General features: G+C 44.8%; 1 protein-coding gene across 1 annotated transcript in view; it reads right to left on the bottom strand.

Moving 5' to 3' along the window:
• Unc-76 (fasciculation and elongation protein Unc-76) overlaps positions 1-20,182 on the bottom strand; it is a 48,121-nt gene that overhangs the window by 24,660 nt on the left and 3,279 nt on the right. The window contains exons 2-3 of the mRNA XM_084583532.1: positions 16,656-16,717; positions 15,527-15,943 (exon numbers count right to left, since the gene is read on the bottom strand). Of these exons, the coding sequence (XP_084439658.1) occupies positions 15,527-15,879 (353 nt within the window). The 5' untranslated portion in view covers positions 15,880-15,943; positions 16,656-16,717. The remainder of the gene's footprint in view (positions 1-15,526; positions 15,944-16,655; positions 16,718-20,182) is intronic.

The raw sequence follows: 20,182 nt of genomic DNA, 5'->3' as shown, positions 1-20,182 counted from the left end.
TAAAAGAAAAATTATCAGCGAAAGAAAAACTTCAGCTTCGCGCACATGCCATTTCCTCATAATCGTACTAATCCACAGGGGTATTCAGAATGTGAACAGCAGTTGTTACAAGTACGTTATAATCATTGGAAAGGCAAGTGCAGCGAACTCGGCACGGGAGCAACAACCATTCCCGCATATAAGAAAAAGCACATCCACAAATGTCGCCACCGGGATTCGAACCAACGACCTCCCGCACACAAACTCAGCGCTTAGACGATTGCGCCACGGACGCACCAAGGGACGCTCGACTAAATCTTCGTATATATTCTTGGTAAGAGTTCATCGACAGAAACCCAGCGCATTTATGCGTAAATTGGCGATGTGCACAACCCTGTGAGCCCACACGGCCGCGCCGCAGCGCGTTCCCGCCAGAGTGTCGGTTTTGGCGCGAAGCTTGAATTCAATGCTGGGAGCCGCTCGGGCGCCGGTTAGCTTTCAGCCAATAAATGGTGCGCGAAAAACACGCATACATATGGTTTTGCAATGTTCTTTTATGCTACGCCATTTGTTCTTGTTTGTTTCCTCGTTAGGTAATACAAAATTCACTTTTCGTCTTCCCGCCAAAAACGACACCTCCATCTGGCGGGAGCCAAGTAAACCAGATGCCAGCCACCCCAGTGTAATATCTGCAATAACAGTCATAACGCAACCCTCAACGCAAAAAACGGGCTAAGCGACCATGCGGTTCTGATACACACTTTCGAGGAATCGCTACGCTTTCCCACTCAAAGCAGAAGCGCGAAATTTAAATTAAAAAGAAAATGTACAGCAAGCCGCTGGCATTATCATGGGTCTGCACCTCATCAAACGCCCTGCGCTCCATCCTGACTTCCCTGTGTCTTGATTACACATCCTTCGAAAAGAAAAGAAAAAAAAATACCACCGCCAGTCCGCCACACCTGCGCCGCCAAATCAAGCCGCAGCAGCCCCGTTTCAATTTCTCAGGACAGAACGAAAAAAAAAAAAAAAAAACTCATGCCCTCACTGTTCTCCCTTGACCGCTTGCGTTTCCGGGCGAAATAAATTTTCATTTCAATTCCTGCCAAATGCGAAGTGCGCGAGGACATCGGGCGACCAGTGCCTCCATTCTTCAATGGCAGCCAGACAGGGCCAATCCCTCTCCCTCCCTCGTTTAGTACTCTCCCCCCGTCGGCTATCATTCGCGCCTGCTCTAGGTCTTTGGGGAAGAGTACCACCTGAGTAGCGCCAAGGAAGGCGGACGTACTCGAAAAGCGAGCGAATGAGCACACAAGCTGCGCTCGTGAACTGTTTTGTGTGTTTCTTCCTGTGTCCTGTTGAAGTTGTTGCGCATTTCTCTTATATACTATGCAGAACCAACTAGCCCGACAACACGCTCTCTTATAAGCTGCCTTCGTATCTTTTTATTGCGATAGCAATACTGCGCCAGGTTTCGGCCAGTCGCGTCGTCCCGGGAAGGGCCATGTTTGACCTTGAACAGCCGCGAAGAACGCTCGGTCACGGGCAGCATTGAACCCTTCTCATTTATATGTGGGCTTATGCGCTGTCGCGTCATACTCTTAAAGGATGAGCTTAAGTGTCCCCAATAATGCAGCACCTTACACTGATCGGGCGTGACAGGGGAACAATGTAGCAGGGAAAATGAGCTTCCGCCGTTGCTATCGCAATTCAACTAGGGTTAACCAAACTAAAACAACTTTTTTTTTTTTTTTTTTTTTTTGCGGAATGCGTAAGACATTTTCAAACACCACAAGCGTGTTCCGTAATATTTCGGCCCCACTTGTCCTGTACCTTCGCAGCGCAAACTCACCGGCTCATATTTATTCTCACCAAGAACGAGTCACGAGTGGAACCAGCTGTCTGCGACGTATACAGCCGCCATTATAGGCACCCATCGTTTACGCAAAACAATAACAGATTACAGATCGACTTCGCCTAGCATAAAAGCTGTCACACTAACCGCGTTGCTATTTATTGCTGCTGCTGTTGTAATTGGTTGTTGCTGTTGGCCTTTCGAAAAAATACTGCGGTCTTCCATTTACTTCTTTTCCTTTCGTGTACTCTTGATTTTAGGCGCTTGTTGTGTAACTGTTATACTAATTTACCTGTATTTTTTCCCTCTGCAATTGTGTTTTACACTTCGTTTCTCCTTTTTTTCGACATAAATCTTTCCCTAAATTCATAAATAAATAAAATAATATAAACATAGGTGGAAAATAACTCAAACGAACCTGAAAAAGATGAAGCCGTGTGGGCTTGCCAGTCGCAGAAAAGACGGAACTATAATAAAACGGCCTTTCTGGCATCTCGCCCGCATGTCGAATCATTCGAAGAGTCCCTCTGAGATAAAAACTTCTCACGCACAGCCTAGAGAACACGAAGGGGTACCTTACAGGTACGTTGGCACATGCCGCTGGTGTGGGCGCTCATATGGACCCAAGCAAGCATTGCATTCTCTCTGCGGTACGCGTGAGACACATTGCTGGGGCGGGCTCCGCGATATTTTGACAGTACATGTACACTTATGGCAGCTTCACAAAAGTCCCGCGACTAATGCAACCTCCAACCAAGCCTACATTTCGAATGCCGCAAACCACTACTGCGAAACGAGACAGAGTTGTTCAGCAACGAAAAAAAAAAAAAAAAAAGACGTTTCCAGATGACGTACATGCCCAGCTTTCTGGGACATTAAATTAAGAAAGCTCCACCACTGATCGAAAAAAAAAAACGTTCTGCTTTCAAGCCACAAACATTTCTTTTGCCATGGCAACGTTGGCACGCCGTGGTCAGACCACTCCAGTTGATTTACGCGTCCATCGGCTCTGGCGGGTGCTCGGATAGGCTAAAAAGCTCGGGCCAGGCCCACAAGACAGCGAAGGCATATAGCTGACGGCGCAAATACGCGCTTCGAGACCGTTCGATAGCCACGCACGCTGCTTTTACGAAAATAAATCCTCGACAAGTGCAGAAACAGCCCTTTCGGGAACCGCCAAAGCGACGGCAGTGTTTCCCTCGAAGAGCAGCAGCGCTAACAGGGCAACACGCTGCGGGCTATTTCGAGAAGAAAAGCTGGCATATACGCGCCGTGGATAAGTGGCAAACAGCTCGGCCGGGCGATCGAACTAGTTGCCGAACTCCGATGACCTCGACGAGCTCCACCGGCAGTGGCGGCGGTTGAACGACGGCACTCCGAGACTTTGCTTGAGCCCTTCATCGGCGAAAGCAGTTCGGTCAACTACCATATATATATGGCACGACAATCTCTGCCAGCCACATATTTTTGGAGCAACAACAATCCCGAAAGCTTTCTCAGATTGGAAACATTTACGCCTTCCCTACACAGAAAGTTTCCCAGCTGTCCAAGATATCTAGACTGAAGGACGACGGTGCTTGCCGACAGGGTGTAACTAGAGAGACTTAGCATACAGTGATCTGCGATCCGCCGCCGTGGCCCTCTACCGCTCGTGGGCGCGGGGCGGTTCCGATGCGGCAGGTCTATGTGCCGACATCCAGTATGTGGCGCCATCTATCGGCATCAAAGTGATCTGGGCATGCGCAGTGGAACGCGCATGCGCGGTGGCGGATCACGGTAGTGGATCGCGGATTAAGGTGTGCTAAATCTCTCTACTGTTGCGTGCGTGCGTGCGTGCGTGCGGCTAAAAAGAAAAAGTTTCTTTCCCAGCTCGGCAAGTCCCTCAAACACATTTAGCATCATGTACTGTTACTCAAAAGCTGCTCTGCACAGCAAACGCCTAAGTCACTTCAGTAAAAAGCTCTTCCGTTCCTTTTTTTTTTTTATTCTCTCCACTCGCCATGAAGCACTGCGAACGCGTTCAAACTTAACAGCACTCTGGTGCACAGCAGTCGATGGTCCCGGCGCAGTGCGCTAAGGATGGACGTTGGGCCAGACGGCGCCAAATGCGATGCCCCCCATTTCGCTGTACACCACGCTCGCGTGTAGTATGTAAGTGTAGCGAAGAATGCAAGTTCATCGATTTGACGAGGTTTTGGCGTATGCCGGAGAAAAACAGAAACGCATTCTGTCAAAAAACACCTTTCTTTCGTTTTTTCTTTTTTTTTTTTTTGCAAAGAAATACGCCATTTACAGCCATATCTAGTACAAGCAACACCTTCTCAGCATTAATTCACGATGGCTATAAACGGCATGTGCGCTGTCATAACATGTGCAAAGAAAAACGGAAATAATGCCCTATTGTGAAAAGCCCTTAACTATACCTTGTCTTCATTCTCAGCACTGTTACTTTATGAACAGCGATTTGCTTCATATAGTTTGTGCAATGGAACAGTCTGCAGTTTTCTGCTATACACTGAAGAGCTGTATACATGCGCGGTTCAGCTTAGCTTTGCACCAAATGTGAGTACTATATTTGCAATCTCTTTAAAATAACTATCAGTATTTTTTATTTCTTTTGACCAAGGGAGGGGATTAAATGTGCGCAATGTACACTCGTTGTCAACATAAGTGAGCAGTTTGAAACCCAGTTCTGAACTCCACATTTCTGCACAAATTAAATGGGCTGAACCGTACATTATACGACTCTTTAGAGTTTCTACAGGCGGCGAACAACGACAGGTGTACCGCGTACATGCAGACGCAATGCAATAATGATGATGATGATGATGATGATGATGGCGTGTGGCTGTCCCCTTTGTAACGGGTAGGCACAAATATATGCGCCCTCGCAAATAAAAACCACAGAAAACTGAAAACCAGTGGCGCCAACTGGTTGTTTAAAGTGAAATCATTTTTGTCGACAAGTCAACGTTCTTTTTCCAAGGCCTCGCATGTGCCTCGCAGCAACTGAACCATCACTCTAAATAAAAAATAATAATAAAAAAATGAAGTCAACTAATTCGTGTTGCTATTGATGATAGGCCAAACTAAGCTGGATGCGTCGTTTATGACCAGTCGCCGTACTGGAAAAGCCAAAGACAACGATGAGTTCAATCCGAAGCGAGGCGTCCTGCATCGAAACGCGCCGCCATGTTAGCAACGCTATTTCAGTGTACGGAAAAGCCACGCACGCTAAATTAGGGAAATAGCGTACGTAACGTAAGCGTACGTACAGGCTCGATTTGAAACCTTATACTGAGCACTACACATTCTGCAACGTTAGAACGTCACCTCTGCACTCGTCGCTGTTTCGGTAGTGCTGAAATGAGCTACTGAGATAGTGTACGGACTTCAGTTTCCTTTCAAGTTTCCATGGGATGAAGAACACACAAAACTACGTACGCGTTCCACCCATTCCCACCAGACCGTAAGTCTTAGCATATACCAACGTGAAGGGAACTAATCCTAAACTTCCTCGTTATAAATGTCCTCCGTGAATCAATCAACAGAGAGCGCGGACGGTTTTCAACGCGGAGGGCAACGCGGTCATCTATCACACGCCCCAGAAAAAAAGAAAAAAGAAAAAAAAAACACAGCAAGCGAGCAGAAACGAACAAACAAAGCAAATAAAAAAGGGAGATCTCGCACGCGAGAGGCGCCGTCTGCTATGAGAAGAGGGCCGCCGCTTATTCATCGTTGCGTGCTCCCCTTGCGTCCATATCCGCCCCCGCCTCTGCAGGCACAGGCCGGCGCCTCGCCGGTGACGTGCTCTAGTATGCTCGCGACCCAGACCCCGTCCTCCCCCGTCAGCCCTCCAAAATAGTTCCACGTGTCGCCGGCGCCTGGAGTTTGCAAGTGCCCGCGGTCCGCTTCCATAACACGTTGCAAAGCTGCATAACGGTATATGCCGGAAACTTCTGAGGTCGACAGGAACCGTTCAAACACGACAGTCTACTGAATTTTTCAACAATTTCTTCCTTGCTTCATTGAAAAGCTCCATCCCCAATTAACGAGTGGGAGGCACTGAGGCTTATAGGCTTATACTCTATTCAAATTACATGCTCAGTAAAAAAAAAAAAATAATAATAATAATAATAATAATAATAAATAAATAAATAAATAAAATATTGTATGGCTCTTTCTAGTTAAGGTTGAAACTGAAGTTGAAAGTTTATTTTTGCATCAAAAAACAAGGTACAATAATATACAGCGAGAGGTCCCATGGTACAAGACCGCAGGTGGGACCTTCCAAGGTAATAGATTTTGATAGGCAACATAAAGAATAATATTAATAAGGTGATAAATTTTCGCCAGCACCATTTGATAAGGCAACTTCTTTGCCCCGCCACTCGATTTGTGAGACCGAGACCGAAAGGCTCCGCGATTCTCGTCTATAGAAATGGGAAGCGTTTATTTAGCCTAGCTTCCGTGATCCGCAAAGGAAAAATTAAAAGGCCTTAGAAGCAGTGGCGCCGCTGGCTTCATTTTATTTCTCATTGAAAGTAGAGCCTTTGTCCGCAAAATGCGATTGCTTATCGATAGAGGCATATAACCATTTCGTTACTGGCATCCCTATAACTTCCCTTTTGAATCAGAGAGCGTTCTCTCCTTCCGATCGCGAAAGCAGACGACGGATCCGCTTAGGTATGTGCGCATGCGTATACTGCACCAACGCACACGATACACGCCTCCTGACTGGCTAGGTCTAGAAACAGCCCTTCACGGTTTTCAAAAGCAGGGAGACACTCCAGCCTGTGCAGCGGACGCAACGAAGCTTCCTCCGCGGCCTCTTTTCCACGGATCGATGCGGCAGCAGTGACGTCACTGCCTGTGCGGATGCTGAGCTGCCGTTGCCCTGCAGGCGGTTTCCTCGCTTTCTTTTTTTCTTTTTTTTTTTTTTTGTTCGTGTCCGCGCTGCCTGGTGCCCCGGAGCTTTTCTGGCGTACAGTACGATTCATCTCCCATACTTGAATTCCTCATCTCTCTTCCTTTTTTTTTTCCTTTTTTCTTTTTCTTTTCTGCGAAATATTTCGTAGAAACGAATCCGCGGTTCTTTCGTTGCAGGAGGAAATACGACGACGTCGTCTGCTCCATTGTCTGGAAAGCTTTTTTTTTTTCTCCGTAAAAGGCTTCATGTTACGCACATTACGTGTGCACCGCAGGAATTCGCGCAGCAAGCAGACGATTGTGTTTAAATGCCGGTACAAGTCGTACGTACTGCATGCCGTCTGCCGATCGCTTGCACACAATCTGCGCTCCGCACAGGACTGCTGAATGATGGCTATGCATACGACAATTTTTCCTGGTCCTTGCGGAGTGGACCGTTCACAGGACCTGAAAATTCGCTTCGTTCAAACGCTCAAGCGGGCCAAACATGAAGCTACAATAATATGAGAGAAGCGTCTGCAGTTAAGAACCACGATTGTTTTTAACTACAAAAGGGACTCTACATTTTAAGGTACTATATTTCATGTGATAAGATGTGCGCGTATCGTTCATAACTAGGGCTGTGCGAGCATTCGAATGTTAAAAACTTCCGAATACCGAATCGAATACCCACGTATTCGAACGAATCAAATAACGCATTTTGGAAATTATTCCAACCCATTCGAATATTAGGATGTTTTAATAAAAGCTCGATGACTGTTCCCAAAAAATATATATATGGTGGGGTTTTTTTTTAACCACGGCTTGAACCTACCGATACGGGCGAAAGCTCTAGCTGTTAAGCAGGGTTTTCTATTTCTGCGCGGTTTAGTACGGTCGTTTAACGCTCAAGAGTACACGCGATAGCGCCTTTTATTTCTGGTAACTTTCTACATAAGTTCTATTTAAATTGTATTGTTTTGCGACAGCGCCTTTTATTTATGGTAACTTTCTACACATTTTCTATTTAAATTGTATTGTTTTGCGACAGCACCTTTTAATTATGGTAACTTTCTACACATTTCTGTTTAAATTGTATTGTTGTTTTCTTGGAGGAAGGGGGGGGGCGCAGTATCTGTCCCACTTTTGGGTGGACACCTACACCTAATTAGGTCAAGGTCATTTGGTTGGTTTGGCTGGCTCGGTTTACAGGGTTTAATGGCCCAAAGCGACTCAGGCTAGAAGCGCCGTAGTGAAGGGCTCCGAAAAGTTAGACCACCTGGGGGAAATTTCGACCGACTTTCCATCCCGCAATTTATATTGTTTGTTTAAGCTCGTTTTGGGGGGAATGAATGTACGGTATCTGTCTCCACTCAAGGTCTTACGGTTCAGCAAGGCGACATCCGAAGTTGCACCTGAATAGTACAGCTTACGCACCAAAACAGGGCAGGCACCGACGCGTCGTACATCGATTAGTATGCGCGCGGGATGTAGGGTTACGTGCCTCTACGCGTGGTGCATTCCTGTAGCAGCGTTCATAATGCTCGTATATGTGAACGCCTGGCTTCAAAAAGCACTGGATCACGCATTGAAGGCTTAGGCAAGTTCAAAAAATTTGCTCTGATGCCGGATCTCGGAGGCCATGGCTCATACGAGCTGTCGCCAGACTCGTAACTTCTCTAGTTTATTCTATCTCGTCATCAATAAGAAAAGCTCATTTACCTACGCGATGCTCATAGAGTTAGCATACTGAATACATGTTGCGGCTCCTTTGTCTCCTTAGTTTTGAAAATCAGTGTAGTCTTGTAACAGCTCTCTGACTGCACAAGTTAGAACCGAACTCTGGCGCCACCGCTGTAGTTTCGTATGAAATTTAAAAGCAACGTTGATTAAAAGGTAGCAAATATTAGTAGAAATATTCGATCCGTATTCGATTTGGCAGGGACGCTAAACTATTCGTATTTGAAAATCTAGCTCGCACACCTCTCTGCCGACTGCATGCAACTAATAAGAAAAGAGTTAGTTTCGATAGTTACAACTGGTGCCTGTAAGTGAACTAGGAAGCTCCTTATCATTTTTTTATTTTATTTTTTGTGCCCACGAATATGCTTTCGACAACTTGCAGGCACGCGGCAAAAACTACAGTACATTCCGACTGAGCGTGCACGGGATCAAAGAATGGCGGAATGTTACGACAGTACAAGCGAGCTTACAAAGCGTAGGCACGCGGCTACAATAAATGAAACCAATTATATTCAAGAATTACCCTCCGTCCTTCAAAAACGCTAATGACCGTCAGCAACGCTTTCTTCTAGACAAAGTCACCCCTCCGTGGCCGCTTTCTCCTCAGCCGTGGTGAGCACATAATTGCATGACCCTCGCTTTCTTTACCCTCTCCCTTGCAAACGAAGTGCTTCCGCAAAAACGACACCGGAAAGCCCGACAGCGCACAAAGGGAAAGCTGCGCTGGTGTATCCCACGCTTCGTCGGTCACCGGGCCAAACGGGTATAATAGGCCACCATACCATTCTTTTTTTTTTATCTTTTTCGCCGTAAGGCACGTTATGCGCGTTGCATCCTAAGTGCGGAGGGTATCTGAAGCCTACCTTCCCGAGAATTGTCTCAATAGGTTGCAACTTTTCGTAGTACGCACAGCGGCCGGTCTACGGCGCCCCAATCGTAGCTGCCCATTTCGTACCACGTGCTTCAAGAAATTATACATTTGTTGGGCCTGAATTTCAGCATGCACAGATAGACACACTTTCTTGGGACAATTATACAAACTGTGCAAAAGCTGTCTTACCTCTGATCCGCGCGGAACACTAACTGGAGGCGACAGAGGCCGCCGTAATAGAAAAATTTCACGATCAATGAGCTAACGCTTAGGTGCATAACACACTTTTCCCACACCAGACGGCGCACCCCACTACCACCGTAACTTAATTTTGCCAGAGGAAATAAATGAAAGAAAAAGAAAACCGGAAGTTCTGTTCCACATGCACATAAACCCAGCAAAAAAACTCTGCAGGCGAAGCATGCTGAGAGATGAGAAGAAACCGCAGCCAAGAAATTCCCGGAAGCAAAGTGGGCCAAGCCGACAAGCTCAAGCTAGATAGGACTTTCTTTTTTTTTTTTTTTTTTTCGGTTATGCTTCGAAATCTTTCCCTCAGCGTGCACGTACACTTCCACGTCTTCACCTCCTTACACGCCTCCAAGTACAACTGGCCTAAAACTAAGGCAAAACAAAGAGACAAAACGGTAGACGCTTCGCCAAGCAAAATACATGGTTTCGTCTGTATTCGGGCAGCTGCTGGCAGCTTGCCCGAGTCTGCGCGGCGGCGCTCGGAAGGCCGTACTAAGCAGACGATGAGCCCGCGCCGCGTAGTCTGCTGCGCTCCATTGCGCGCGCCCACGACACGCCAAGGCCGCCCGCACAAAAGACGAAACGAACGAATCTAACAGGCCGAAGAGAAACGACGATTCAAGAGCGGCACCACGGAGGCGACGAGCGAGCAGGCAAGGGACCACCAAACACCCGTGACGGCGCGATGAATGAATAAGCGATTCAAGATCTCCATTCCCGGAGAGAGAAGAGACGGATATACAAGATGGCTTTCACTGCCAACATATACACCCAGTCCTCGATTCTCTGGAACACTCACTAAAGTTCGGGATGGTGCTGTTCATCTGATCAGGCTCGCTCTAAATGAGAGCACAGTGGACTGTCGATAATTCACACCTCCAGTTCATTCGAATAAAAGCTATATATCAAGGGTATTTCTTCAAAAAAAATTTTTTGCTTTCTTTGATTCCAATTAATATTTCAGAGAGACTTTACAGGTTCCTTTCAAGTTCAAATTGTCCACACTCGCCTGTGCATCAGAGAACTGCCTTTTTCTCAAGATTTATTCATTATAAACATTTTCAACTGCCTCTGCCTGCTTAAGTGATGGTGAGAGCCATTTTTCTTGCAAAGCATCAATGGTAACTGCCTCTAGCAAGTATTTCTTCAGATGCGGACGCTATCGTAGTTAAGGTTAAGGACACTATCGTAGTTCTTAATTGCAGCATGACACCTGATAATCAAATGTGTATATATAGTCGTATGCCTACAAGTACTCTCAGCTAAATCACATGCAAATCTTCCAGTTAGCAAAGACAAAAAAAGAAAAAAGAATTCATGCAAGCACACAGCAACATGCGAGAGAGAGGGGCAACCACAACAGTGAATAGGCAGAAAAACACATGGGACTTTATTTCTAGCGTAGGACTCTCAAAGCAGACAAAACACAAAAGCATACACAGGCATTAGAGAGAATGAAAACTGGAACAAATGGCAACTAAAACAAAATGGTCATCTACTGCACTCACATAATCAACTATTAACTGGGCACAACAAGGGACCATCTTTGAGCAGGCATCCATGCACACTTGTCAAGTGGTTAACTGTCCAATGTAAGTAAATGCAAGATGTAAAAACAGACATAGTGCAAAAAAAAAATGCAACGAACTGCCATGACATGCCCCAAGCCACATACTCATGAGGAGACGAATACAGCTGGTACCACGTATATGCACACACGAAACAGAGGAATAGCAAACTTAAATTACAGCGACAAACACAAGTTATAGGTCTCAAACAAGGTTACTTATGCCAGAAGAGCTAAGGAAAGTTACAAAGAACTGAAGATCATGGATGCCATGTCTCAAACAAGTAAAAAAGTCATTTTATGTCAGTTTGTAAGGAAGCTATAAATATGAATGAATAAGCTCCACCCTAAAAAACAATTGCTGGACAAAATGCCAGTCAAAGGTACAGCTCTCATTCCAGGAAAACAAGAAACAAACAATAAGCAGTTAAGAGAAAAGTTAGCACGCACAGTGATGACGAAACAGCCTTCTGAATTGTCAGCCCAAACAACGAAAAAATGAAGATCTTAATTATTTTGTGTTTAGACTCATGTACTAACACAAACTTGGCTAGGATATCTGACACAAGTTTACGGTTACAAAGACAAGTCCTAAGCTTGCCACCACACACAAGGAAATCAAAAATATTGACACACGAGATAACTGGTTCTATCTCAGCTGCAGAAAAAGAACCACCTAAAATGCTGTTAAAGGCCCTGAGAGCACCCGTATGCACAAGTCCTTCAACATATGCTCCAACGTAAGCATTTAATATCACTATGTCCAACTGCCCTTAATAGATGTAGACAACTAGTGCAATTAATCTTGTCTTTGCATCACAACGCTCTGCCAAAGCAAATGCTACTATGTGCGGCTACACACAAATATAATTATCTCCATTGATACAAGAACTGACCATTGAAGGCTCACAGCTGGACATCAGCTTTCAATATTGACAACTGCCGCAAAGCTTTGTGCAAATTCTTAGCCAAATATATCGCACACACAAAGCCTGACATCTATTACAAAATTTAAAAAACGAAGACACCGGAGCGAGGAGTAGCATTGTGCATGATTGAGTGGTACACTGGTCATATTATGACTTGCACGCAGCATCACGAAAGACAGCACATGATTGTAGCTGAGTAGACTGCACGTAAGTGTAACCAGAAATCCTAAATGCACTAACTTTATTCAGTACAACTTCCTTATCAATCTACATTCAAGAGTTTCGAATTTCTTAGTGCTGAACAGGCACCTTTCAGACTAACCACAATGTGGGTTTCACTTAACGCCCCATGACACCTTTGTAAGGAATTAACGAACCTGTGCAATAATGAAAAGACTGTTTAATATAGCCTAAGTACACCTGCATGCTACATACCTTCATAGCAACTTCAAGTGCAGACACATTCTAAACAACAGCAACCTGGTCATAATTGCTTCCCCGCAACACTCCCATTTCTTTCAAACAAAAGGGAAACAATAAGACTGCTTGAACTCGGGGCTGACTTGCAACACAGGGCACACTATTGCTCTCCATTCATTGTTGAAGGCCATGAGATGACGCAACCGAGAAGACCCAGCGGGAAGCCTCAGCGTGAAATGGCGGGAAGCAGCTTGTGTGGAAAAGCTATACTCTTTCAGTTCAAGCTTCCATGTGACAGGTTGATCGATGGCTATAATAGGAGACAGCAGAGTGGCGTAGTTTAGGAACAAAGGAACCTGCCAGCACAATAGCGCCTACAGTGTATTCTTGCAGTCAGTGGGGACGATCAAGACCTGGCTTTATCTTTCATGTCCTATCTTTTACTCACTCATTAGATAAAATTCACTCCTATTAAATAAGTCACTAAGAGTCAAAGGTGGGAAACTAGACCCCCCCTTTGGCACTGATAAGAGGCTTGCTGATAGACATGGGTTACACAATGTCTCCGACCTGCAGCCTTACTTAAAGAATTAGTTATCCATAAAGAAACCATACAGGACCTCCCAGCACAAACGTCATACTTTAGAAGACGTTACTAAGCCAACTTTGATACCCCAATAGCTTCATAAAGAAACATTATTTCTGATATCTGGACTGAAAAAATGTGAACAGTACAGTAGCATGCTAGCTGCTTGAACCAGATTACATAAAACCCCACAAAAAGAGTTCACAGGAAATGTTGCTCCTGCTTTACATCCTGGTTTACCAGGTAAACCACACAAACTAGGTGGCTAAAATTTTAAGCTAACTAGAATGATACCAAGGCACTGGAGTGTGGAACTTAGGTCAAGTTTACAGTTCATTGTTACTGTAAGCACTGTATGAGTGATTCGTTATTTAGAAAAAGGCAATTTTACCCTAAACTACTACTTTCTCACCTGAAGTTACCTATGCCAGCACTAGCTGCCATATAACATTCTACTTATACAGCAAAAGCAGCAAGATTAAAAGCACCATGTATGACATAAATGGCTAGTTATTTCAAATTAGGTCTCAAGTTAGCCTCTGCTCTCTTCCACTGCTGTTTTCGACACTGTGTTTAATATGGCCACGATATCAACACAGCCATGCCACGCTGTAACGCTTAACTAAGTGCAAGTTAAACCGACCATACCAATTATGTTCCCTACAATCGTTCAGAAATCTACTTTGCAAAAAAGAAAAAAAAAAAAGAAAGGCATGTTGGGATGAAAAATTCTGTCTTCGCCCAGGCGAACACCACGGTCTCCAGAGGGGGCGCTATTTCCAATTCTAAAACGCCGATAAGAAACGATCGAGAAATGAAAAAAGAAAAAATGTCAGCACAAGGTCATGCGATAACTTCCTCGGCATGCGTGCCTTACTGCAAGCCCCGAAGCCCCGATTGCGATAAGAGGTGGGTGACAGCAACCCAATTCAATGAGGAAACAAAATAATACCCCTGGGAAAAACACCGGGCCGGGCCGGTGCTATATTAAGCGAGACCCGGGATCCCACTATGCGAACGCGACCCCATCGTGCTGGGAGCGTGTGCCCTAGATTTGCAAAACGGCACGTACCCCTCTACAACCCGGCGAAGCTGACACCCTACACCAAAGCCTCCAACTTGTTTTGCCATTTCGAAAGCACGTCGTGTACGGTGGTCGCGTACTATCGGGGTCAATCCAAATGCGAGCGGGTCAATTCGAACACGAAGAATAACTGAAGCAGAAATACACACCGAGTTCCGTTTAATTGTACGTCGCGAAGCCGCGATCTCTCGAAGCGATATAATTACTCTCTCAAAAGTTTCACGCTTAACTATCTTGAAATTTTCTTCAAAATTGACGACGATACTCAGTACAACGTCGATGACGAAAATAAAGACCCATAAACTGCTACTGGGAACAACGAAGAACAACAGGCCACGTTCGATAGCAGCGGCACGACTTGAATGCGTGAGACACGGGTCTCTTCCTGAACCCTTCCTTGCACGACAGCCCGTCCTGAAGGCGTACCACTGGTTGAATCGTTAAAGAAAATATACACACATAAAGCACCAGAGGAAGAAGCACAAAGAGGGGAAAAAAAAAAGGAAACGCCGAAACGGCAGTGTTTCGCGACCACCGTGAAACAGCTGACGTCGAGGAAGCATAGCAGGATGTAGTGGGCAGCCCGAATCACGCCAACTCAGGTTAGAAAAGAAAGGGAGGCTAAGAATAAAGAGATAAAAACACACAGTACAGCAGACAAGAAGCAATGAATCCGTGCGCCGAAGGTGTGTCATATCTTACCTGTGCGCACAATGCTTCATGCGGCGATTATGTAAACGGCATGTAAAACATAGGTAGCTTTAAAAATAACGCACACTTAGCTCCGGTGTTCAAACATGACGGACATACTACACCGCGACGAGAGGTTCTAAGGCTGTTTTATTTTCTTTGTTCCTTCAAGGCAGTTATGAAGAGAAATTTCTTCGGTAGTGCGATGCGACTCAAACGATAACAGTGGGAGCTGCAAAAGTCGACCGGTAACACCACACGCTACACGATAAAGTCTCTACAAGCACACTGAAATTACAGTCCCTCCAGGTAAGTTTGACGACTAGCCCAACGTTTCAGTTTCAGACTGCAGGTTTCAGAGTCGTTTACAAAACCCTTCACAGCTATAGAATGCTCGAAAACGCACCACATAATACTTTCTTCAGCAATTAAGAAGACGAGGTTAATAGCGCTGTGTATAAAGGAGTAAATATACAGTAAGTAGCGTGAAGCGCAGATAACGATCCGCGAATAACAGCTGATCAGAAGACAGCATCCGTTCGGCACGTAGTGGGAGTTCTCCCACGGATGCGACATCCTCCGCTCCAGTATCCGAGAGCATAAAACAAAAAATTGAGAAAGGTCGAAATGTTGGCGCCTACTCACTGACACTCGTTCAGAATCTCTTCCTGCGTTCGTATCTGGACGGGTGCGAGCTTCTCCACGTTCTCGTCGTAGTCGCAGAAGCACTTTGTGATCTTGTCGTCGAAGGTGTTCACCAAGTCCTCCAGCGAGTTGGAAAAGGTCTCGCTGAAGTTGCAGTCCGCGAAGGAGTTGTCGTTGGCCGCCACCCCGCCGCCGCCGCTGCTCACGCTGCTGTCCGTGGTCGGCGTCGACTTGGTCGACGCGTTCGAGTTCTCCACATCCTCGGAGCTTTGGAAGTCGCTGAAATCGGACCACTCTTCTGTCCGAGCCAGCGGCGCCTCCACCTTCAGTTCAGCCATCTTGACATCTCTCATCGCGCTCCTCTCGTCTCGTCTCGCCGGCGACGGGGCCTCGCGAGATGCAGCAGCAGACGACGCTCTGAAGAAGAAAAAGAAAAAGCGCGAGGTTCAGTTTCAGTTTCGGTTTCGTTTCTTTGGAGCAAAAATGTCCGCATTTATTTTCATACGTCAATTTTTGCATTAAATTTCTGCGCGTGTTTGATAGCACCACTACACCGCACTAGTATTTTCCAGCACAGAGTGACAAACATAATATGTATAAGCTGACTGCACACCTAGAAGTTAATTCAGGTAATCTGCAATGGACTCTATCCCAGTGTTTATTTTTTCGTTTTTTTTTTCCAAATCAGCGTAACTCTATGTTACTAGAGCATTCAAAAAGTAAATAAAGTGCGATAAAAAATTTGTCTGCTACTGACTCAATCTTTAACTTAAACTTCTTTTGCGCACCCATTACTTTTTTCGAATTGAGTTGGCTCAAGTGGATTTTGTATTGAAAGCGGGAAATAATAAATACCATTTTAAAAGTCTCACTCATATCAGTATGTGCGTTTACGCCTGCAGTAAGTAATTATTTTATTCTATTGGTTTCAATACACTCAAAGCTTTCAGAGGAAATAAAACGGAAATTAAAGCATGAATCAATATAGAAATGGACCGCGGTGATGGGCCTGCAGCAACCCAGCTCCATCTCATGACAACACTTAATAAAATCACAAACTTCTCGCTTTATGTATTCTACCCCTCACAAATAAGACCAGTGTGTAAGTAAACAGAAAGGCCATTCTCACCTCCTCGCTGTCCCTTTCCTTGATAGCGCCGTGGCCTCACCCCAGCGCTTGGACCTGTCTACCTGGAAGTGAACAAGTACGAAGACGCGTTTTTACAAACAAATTACTGGTACACAGCTTTGGCAAAGTAAGAGAAAGCAGTGCCGATAGCTGGAGACGAGCATATGTCAGCTCTTTGAAATTGGTTTGCAAGTTGCAATGTCAGGACAACCCGGCATTAACACCACGAACATCACTATCAAAGTTAAGGCCTTGGCAAGACAACATTGTTGCCTGCAGCGGCAGCTTGAACATGAAATTCTTGCGTGACGCCACATCCTGTCATCTTAATGCCACCATCTCAATCATTATACCCCGGCTATTCAATAAAGTGCTCACTCTATTACAGCAAATTACCTAAGCTTGTAGCTCCCTCTGACTTTCGTTAATCATCTGATAGGCTTAACTCTCCTTGATATTCAGCTAGATGCCCCTTTTGCGGTAAGCGCGAAAGAAGTACCCCCCAAGTCAGTTTCTGCCGCCAAGGTTCACTTTATCTGTTTCCCGCGTACTAGCTTTCATTTCTCTTATCTACGCTGCTCCAATTTTGTCATAACGTACCATCAGTTTTTTCTTTTTTTTTTTAGCATCGTTCGCTCTTATGTGCTGCTCAGATGGCTTTTATAAAAGGTCACTCACCCTTCCCGGCATGGCTATGCGGGTGTAGTCTGGCTACGCACTCGTAGACAACATTGAAATCATCCAATGGGTTCGAAGGTATACCTCCAATTAAACCAACCTCTAGCGGTTCTTCCAGAGAACTTTTTGATTCGAGGCCAGTAAGGCTTATCCGAATCAATTCAACTAACACATTGGACATTAAAAAAGAGAGCTGGAAGGAGTCTCGAATCGCAAGCAACGTATACGGTTCTTATCCGCTTGGTGGTCCGGGGACCACTGGCGCACATTCGGTCCAGGTGTGACCCTTTAAGAGATGGCGCCCCAGGAAGAGGTCACTCGCCAAGGTCAAGCGGGTCGAATCGGATATCGTGCGCGGTGGTGGTCGTCGTGACAAAAGCGGGAACCTTTCTCGTTCCCCTCCCCGGACTGCTATTTTGTGGCAGCTCCTTTTGTTGTTTACATTCACGTAGAACCGAACACTGCGTAGTCACATCTTGCGTACCTGTCGCCGTTTGTTCAAAGGGTTGCTGCACACAAGTGCGGCTTCACTATCGGTCATCAAAATAGCGGTCACGCCTATCTTGGCTGGCATGCGGCCGAAGAAAAGAGGCAGCTGCGCTTGAGCAGTTTTATTTGTTGGGCGAAGAAGGGACGCACAAAGTCGTGTCTTGACGAGTTGGTCGGGGGTCATCCTCCAGGAACTGACCCGGTTATTCACTTCCTATTGACTGCGGAAGCAAGTGCGATCACAGGAAGATAATAGAGGGTGGGGCGTGTCAAGTGTGTGCAGTTTTAGTTCTATTCTTTAGCGCTGTTCACGTATCTAAATTGCATTGTTTGTTCATTCGTCTAGGTCGAAAGCTTCCTCGATGCGAATAAAGCAGTGTGTATATGACGTGTCTATGTGTTCACATTTTGATGCTTTGACGTTCTATTCATTTAATTTTCGTATGATAACCTGTAGGCTATCAATTCATTGGATGCCAACTACATATTTTAGCTAGAGATCCAGATATGTTGCTGCAAAAATGCGTTGTAATGAATGTCTGAAATAAAAACCCATCATTAAAAAAACCAACCGATCAATGTAAGTCAACCTGCACAGAAACCAGATGAAAAGTGAGATAGGTGTATATGTTTCATTTCTTAAAGGTCGTTATAAAGTGAATGATTTGTGCACGGTTTTACTAATCAATAATAATTGTTTTCTAAAACTACGCGCTGATACTATAGTAGTCCAAGTAAGGTCGTCCTCTTTGACATCAATCTATGGTCCCTCTATCGTGATGAAATATCTAATGTATTGATCACCGATCAGGCACACAGAGATTCAACAACAAACTCTCAATTAAAAATTATAAAGATGTCTTACAGGGTTCTAATCTCGCTTTTCCCTGCCCCTGATTGAGCAGTGTATCGCGGTCCATTCTGTCCTTCAGTATGACGTAAAAGTAACAGTGAAGCGCAGAGGTAGGAGATAGCACCAGCCTTTACGAAGATTGAAGGGAGCGGTCGGCCCTTATTGATTTCCGTTGCATGAAACCGAACAAATCATTTTTGTTAATATATGAATAAAGAAAAAGCATGAGGACGAGAGGTGCAGAATATAATAAGAATCGAAATGGCAACATTGCCTGACTTAGCTTAGCATGGACAATAAGGCGTTACAGCGGTGAATTGTGGGTGGATGGTCCACATGAAGAATTTTTTTTTTCCTCAAAACCCTTGCACTAGAGCAACAGTGAGCTTCTTCCATTGGATATGCTATGGCTTAATGTGTAAAGGTGCCGCATTTTTTTATTATTCATATTAAAAATTTACTGACGCCACGCTTTGGCCGCCACCAGTAGGAGAAATAAAACACGTCACTTAATATTTATCATACAGCTCTTGCATAGCGGCATGTGAACTGAGTTTATTTAAATTGTAACACGACCCTTAAACCGCATTCTTATCCGATTTTTACTCTGGAGTACTTATGCCAATTTATTGCATTATAGCCAATTTTGCGTAATTAGGGCCTATAATTAATATCCCGTCACTATACCATTCACTTACAATAATGTAGCGACTACGTTTTATTTCAAGTTAAAGCAGTAATTTAATAAAAAGAAGGAATTTCAGCATGATTATTGATTACAGTTCGTTTGCAGGCAAAAGAAAAGTGTCTGTGAGCGGGCTAGACCAATTAGTGTGACGCGCACAGAATCACCGTTTTCCTCCCATATTCTTACACCTTTGTCGACAGGCGCGTAAGAATACACTCATGTAGTGCGCACTACCATGATTGGCCCAGATCGCCCTCAGTTTCTGGTAGTGCTACAAACAGTTTGCGAAACGGAGTATAGTTCCCTGTTTTCCACATTGACTTCTGCCAAGGCTTTAGGAAGCAATTGCAAACGATGACGATGCAAAAATAAAGTGTCCACGAAACACAGAATGGCTTAATCGAAAAAATAAGCGGTTAAGAATCTGCCAACGTATACCTGAAACCAGTCATGCACCTTAAACCAGGTGCACATTTAAATATCTCATTATAAGTTACAAAATGACTGGAAGAAAAGTTATTCTTGGTAAATATCCCATAGGATTCTAGCAGGTTAATATTTTTTATCATAAATACCCCGGTGGCGCGTACACGAACTAAAAGGAACACATAGATGTAAAAATGTATCATATGAATAAATAAGTGGTACACAAAAGCAGTTTAATTTCGAGATTATTTTGAGAGTCATACCAGGTACCTAGCTATATAAATTCTATAGTAGTCTCCTGTTTAGCATTCCTTGTTCATAAACAACCTAGTCCTGCATGTTTTAATTCATAAACTACATTGTCTTCGTTACCATACTTTATAAACACCCTTA

The sequence above is a fragment of the Amblyomma maculatum genome, chromosome 11 (assembly GCF_055883805.1).
Source record: "Amblyomma maculatum isolate TAMU_Amacu chromosome 11, ASM5588380v1, whole genome shotgun sequence".
In the NCBI taxonomy this organism is placed as follows: domain Eukaryota; kingdom Metazoa; phylum Arthropoda; class Arachnida; order Ixodida; family Ixodidae; genus Amblyomma; species Amblyomma maculatum.
This window is presented reverse-complemented; position numbering and strand designations above follow the sequence as displayed.